The sequence below is a fragment of the Montipora capricornis genome, chromosome 11 (genome assembly GCF_036669925.1).
Source record: "Montipora capricornis isolate CH-2021 chromosome 11, ASM3666992v2, whole genome shotgun sequence".
In the NCBI taxonomy this organism is placed as follows: domain Eukaryota; kingdom Metazoa; phylum Cnidaria; class Anthozoa; order Scleractinia; family Acroporidae; genus Montipora; species Montipora capricornis.
The window spans coordinates 38,483,304-38,488,303 of record NC_090893.1 but is presented as its reverse complement, the minus strand read 5'-3'; the positions used below and the strand labels follow the sequence as shown (position 1 = coordinate 38,488,303).

The 5,000-nt window shown below is 41.8% G+C and overlaps 4 protein-coding genes across 4 annotated transcripts in view; all 4 read left to right on the top strand.

The window, feature by feature from the left end:
* Positions 1 to 116, top strand: part of LOC138023467 (uncharacterized) — a 933-nt gene extending 817 nt beyond the window's left edge. The window contains exon 1 of the mRNA XM_068870466.1: positions 1 to 116. This exon is cut by the window's left edge and continues 817 nt beyond it. Within this exon, the coding sequence (XP_068726567.1) occupies positions 1 to 116 (116 nt within the window).
* Positions 117 to 209: 93 nt separating this feature from the next.
* LOC138023466 (uncharacterized) lies at positions 210 to 1,325 on the top strand. Its single transcript, XM_068870465.1, has one exon. The coding sequence runs from the start codon at positions 210 to 212 to the stop codon at positions 1,323 to 1,325; it is 1,116 nt and encodes a 371-aa protein (XP_068726566.1).
* A 1-nt stretch (position 1,326) lies between these two features.
* On the top strand, positions 1,327 to 2,247 carry LOC138023465 (uncharacterized). Its single transcript, XM_068870464.1, has one exon. The coding sequence runs from the start codon at positions 1,327 to 1,329 to the stop codon at positions 2,245 to 2,247; it is 921 nt and encodes a 306-aa protein (XP_068726565.1).
* A 192-nt stretch (positions 2,248 to 2,439) lies between these two features.
* On the top strand, positions 2,440 to 2,817 carry LOC138023463 (uncharacterized). Its single transcript, XM_068870463.1, has one exon. The coding sequence runs from the start codon at positions 2,440 to 2,442 to the stop codon at positions 2,815 to 2,817; it is 378 nt and encodes a 125-aa protein (XP_068726564.1).
* Positions 2,818 to 5,000: the final 2,183 nt, after the last annotated feature.

Here is a 5,000-nt window from a genome sequence, read left to right as displayed (position 1 = left end):
CCTTGTTGAGTGCACTGAAAACTGAGTTGGAAGCCAGGGAAAGATGTACTGCAATGAAAACAAGTGGTGCAAATGCCAATACACCCAGGTTTGAACAGTACAGAGCAAGAAGCTAACAACCCCATTCTGCCTCTGCCCTTTATACAGGCAGTGAGGAATTTACTCAACAATGTGTTTTTTGCAAGAAGAATCACAAACCAATTAACTGCATGACCATCACTGAACCGAAAGCTAGGAGAACAATACTGAGACGAAATGGCAAGTGTTTTGTGTGCCTGAAGGGTGGCCATATCTCCACAAATTGTCCGTCAAAGGCAAAATGCTTTAACTGTGAAGGTAGACACCATGTAACCATTTGTGAAAGAATAAGCAACATTCCAACATCCAGGAATGTAGTTAGTGACGAGGCAACACCACATGGATCTGGATCATCTCAAGATAGGAGCAGAGAAGCTGGAACTTCAGCAATGCACTTTAGAAACAATGCCAACTCTGTGTTGTTACAGGTAGCCCAAGCCTTTGTTTGCAGACCTAATAACCAACAACTTGGATTGAATGCCCATGTGATATTTGATTCCTGTAGCCAGAGATCATACATAACCAGTAAGGCATGTGAACAATTGAACCTACCAACCATTGGTAAGGAGACACTTTTGATCAAAACATTTGGAGATAACTCAGCCTCTGTGAAGGAATGTGATGTTGTGCAATTGTGTGTCAGAACATTGGATGAAATGAATGTGTATATCACCTCATATGTTGTACCAGTAATTTGCAGCCCAGTGTCCAATCAACGGTCTCGAACCACGTTGGAATGCTACCCCTACTTGCAGGGTCTACAACTTGTATGTGATACAAGTGATTCTGTCAGTGTTGATGTGCTGATAGGAGCAGATTATTACTGTTCGTTCTTTACTGGGAACATCATTAAAGGAGATCCCTATGGACCAGTAGCCCTTGAAACCAATTTAGGTTGGGTTTTATCAGGACCAACTATGTGCTCAACATTGACAAGGTCATGCACTGTGAATCTGAGTTCCACGCATGTGTTAAAGATAGAGTCCACAGAGATAAGTGATATGAAGGATGATCTGCAGAAATTTTGGGACTTGGAAACTTTGGGCATTAAGGAACATGAAACTTCAGTCTATGACAAGTTTTCAAATGACATCACATTTACTGGAAAGAGATACCAGGTCAAGTTACCATTCAAGGATAATCACCCCATGTTACCAGACAATTATACAGTGGCATTGCGTAGACTGACAACAACAATCAAGAAGCTCAAGAACCAACCAGAAATTCTGAAGCAGTGGTGTGGTTGAAATGGTACCACAAGATCAAATACCACCGCCTGGAGATGTCCACTATCTTCCACACAGGACGGTAGTGAGACTTGACAGAGATACAACTAAGGTGAGAGTTGTTTACGATGCCTCATCTATGGTGTTTGGGCCCAGTTTAAATGACTGTCTGCACATTGGACCTTCTCTTAATCCCTTGCTATTTGACATTTTGCTGAGGTTCAGAGTCCATGAAGTTGCCCTAACTGCAGACATTGAGAAGGCGTTTTTGAACATTGAGATTGATCCTGAACACAGGGACTTTGTGAGATTTTTATGGTTTGAAGATCCGAATAAGGAAAGTCCAGAAGTCATGGTACTACGTTTTGCACGTGTGGTATTTGGTGTAAACTCAAGTCCTTTCATTCTAAATGCCACAATCAGACACCATTTGAACACATGTTTGCCAGTGGACAGTGCACTTGCAAGAGAGCTGTTGAAGTCTTTATATGTTGATGACTATGTGTCTGGAAATGGTGACGTGGATAGTGCGTTCAAATTGGCTAAGAAGATAAAGCTCTGTCTTAAGTCAGGAGGCTTCAATATGAGAAAGTGGAGTAGCAATTCAGAAAGTCTGCTGAAATCACTGGAACAAGATGAAGCTTTCAGTGATGACTTTGAAAAGAGCAATGGACCTAGAGTAGAAGAAGAAGACGAAAGCTTCTCTAAATCAGTTTTCAAGCAAAGTACAGGAAAGGAGCAAAAGGTTTTGGGAATGCTTTGGAACCCAACCCAAGATGAACTGATTTATGATCTGAACAAGACATTGGGAGATGTAGATGCCCAACCAGCAACAAGAAGATTGATTCTCAGTACAGCTACAAGGTTTTTTGACTCCTTGGGGTTGATAGCTCCGGTCATTCTTCCATTTAAGATGATGTTTCAGAAACTTTGGAAGGCTTGAAGAGACTGGGACGAGTTGGTCGATGCTGAACTCAATCACCAGTGGCTGGCGACTCTATCGGATTTGAGACAGGCTGGAAGAGTGAGCTTTAAGAGATGTTATGCCAAGGGATTGAATGGAGACAAGGTCAATTCAGTCCAACTTCACTGTTTTGCTGACGCATCGAAAAAGGCTTATGGAACTGTGGTCTACATGAGAGTAGAGTATGAGGCGAGGGTGGAATGTCAGATAGTATCTTCGAAGACAAGAGTTGCACCATTAGCTAAACAAACTATCCCTCGTCTGGAGTTGCTGTCCAACTTAACTGCGACCAGATTGTTGAACAGCGTGAGTCAAGCATTAGACGGCGTAAAAATTGACGATGTTTTTAACTGGACAGATTCCATGATTTCGCTGTGGTGGATCACAAACACTGATAAGGAGTACAAGCAGTTTGTCGAGAACCGAGTGGCCGAAATTCGAAGGAATTCACACCCTGAGCAGTGGAGGTACTGTCCCACAGCAGACAATCCAGCTGATATAGCGTCCAGAGGAATCAAGTCTACTGAGTTGAAAGAAAGCAGCCTGTAGTTACATGGACCCGACTTCCTGTCTAAGACTAGTCAGCAGTGACCAGTTCAACCGACAGTTGTACAAGCCAGAGAGGATTTAAGCGAACTGAAATCCTTTAAACCAGCTGTTTCCAGCTTAGTCACCACGTGCGTTGAAGGGAAGGACGAAGAACGAATCTAGATAACGTAACTAAAAAAAAATTGGCTTGAAAGGGGGGGCCAGCCGAAAAAAAATGAAGGAAAAGGGGGGGTTGGACGAAAAAATTAGATTAAAAATAGGATAAGAGATTTTACAAATTGAGGAAAAAATTGACCTCTTTTATTTATAACAAGTATACTAAAACATTTCCAGGATATTCAAGAAAACTTCTCAACAGCTTTCTGTATATTTTATAATAACAGTGAACGTACCATAATAACAGTCTTGAATAGTAACAACTTTCTTTTCATTCATAAAAATGTTGTTGTCAAGTGCATATTAAACAAAGACCAATAATTTGAGTTCTGTAATTGGAACTGACCTCGTTACCAAGGCTTTTTCTGAGAAATTTAATGGGAGGGGCATGAAACTACTACAAGGTGTCCAATTCATCATCTTCGACGTTCTCTTTGATCTCGTCGTCGCTATCTTCCTCTTCTTCTTCCTCCTGTTCTTCTTCGTTGTCTTCCCCTTCTTCCTCTTCTTCGTCGTTTTCTTCTTCATCCTTGTTCGTGTCTCCGACGTTTGAGCTATAATCTTCAGGATGCAGGAAACAATACATCCTGTTTCTTACTTCTGGCTTAAGGTTGGTAATCAGCCTGCTTCCTGCCGCGTTGCTGAAGTAGTTTGATTGCAGTAGGTGAGCGATGAATGCTGCATCCCGTGTTAGCAACACTGCTGCTACATCTTCAACTTTTATGCATGCTTCCGGGATTGTCAGGGAGGGAGGATAAAGAAGACAACTGGGAAGCTCTTTTGCAAGGGGATTTGCAACGCAGATATGATAAACGCGTCGGACGTTGTTTTCAAACCGTTTGCGTTTTCTACTCTTTGATTACCTACGGTTTTCTTTTAATTTTCTTTTTTTTGACGCATAGTTTCCTGTGAGGCCCTTGAAGATCTGGTCGAAGGTCTCCTTCTTTTTTTCGAGGTTTTCTAATTCCCCTGAAACATTTAGCAGCTTCAATCCTAGCGATGTGCTCCACATTGAAGTCATGGTGGAATTTCTTGTCATACTTCAGGGTAATGCCATTCGCCTGGAAGAGCATGGAGTCATGATCACTGAGAATTTTTAACAGCCCTTTCAGTTTCTCAACAGCCTCTTTGTGTTCTTTTATAACGTAGTTCAGTCTCCGTCCATCACTTGGTCTTAACTGGTACTCTGGTTGTAGCAGTTCTCCTAACCTCTCCGAGCAACCATCTGCCCTTTGAAAAGCGGCCTCCTCTGACATCAAAAGATCAAACTGCCTGGATCGTTCAGCAGTGAATCGCTTTTTAAAGGATTCGTCGCTTTCACCATCCTTTCGCATCTTGATGTGAGATTTGGAGACAAATTCATTGTGCAACCAAAGTTTGTGGTTGACTATCTCCAGCATCCTGAGGTCATGGAGTTCAAAAAAAAGAAGAGACTGGAGGAAAGGGCAAGGGAAAGTAGGGAGACAAGAGAAAAGTCCTATGAAGATTATCATTGGGTTAATTTGTGTGAAGATGCCACCAAGCTAAAAAAGCTCCGTGTTTCAGAATTGAACAAATACTTAAAACATCATGGGCTATTAAAACAGCATCAGAAGAGCAACAAGAATGACAAAGTGAAGACAATTATGGGACACTTCTTGCGAATGAATACGCTCAGAACTGGACAAGCCGAAGTGGGAGGCAGGAATGAATCAGGTCAACTAAACAGCAGTGATGAAAGCAATGAGGGAGAGGAAACTGATGATGACTACAAGAGTGATGCCCCTGACTCTGAAGACGACTCAAATGATGTCGTTCTTGCTTTTATCGCCTCAGATGAGGAATACACAGACGAGCGGCCAGCTACAACACGCTCAGGACGAGCTGTAACAAGAAGAGCAGAAATTGACTTTTCATTCTTTTGAGTGATTTGTTAAAAGCAGCTTTCTAGCTTTCAGGTTTCTTTCAATAAATTATGTGAAATGTAACAAAACGAAATTTTAATGCTGCAGTAACTTTTAACACCATATGTATTTTTTATTCAAGGG

Bases quoted from the DNA above. Each gene is read 5' to 3' on its own strand.
- LOC138023466 (XM_068870465.1), top strand. From the start codon at position 210: ATGACCATCACTGAACCGAAAGCTAGGAGAACAATACTGAGACGAAAT.
- LOC138023465 (XM_068870464.1), top strand. From the start codon at position 1,327: ATGGTACCACAAGATCAAATACCACCGCCTGGAGATGTCCACTATCTT.
- LOC138023463 (XM_068870463.1), top strand. From the start codon at position 2,440: ATGAGAGTAGAGTATGAGGCGAGGGTGGAATGTCAGATAGTATCTTCG.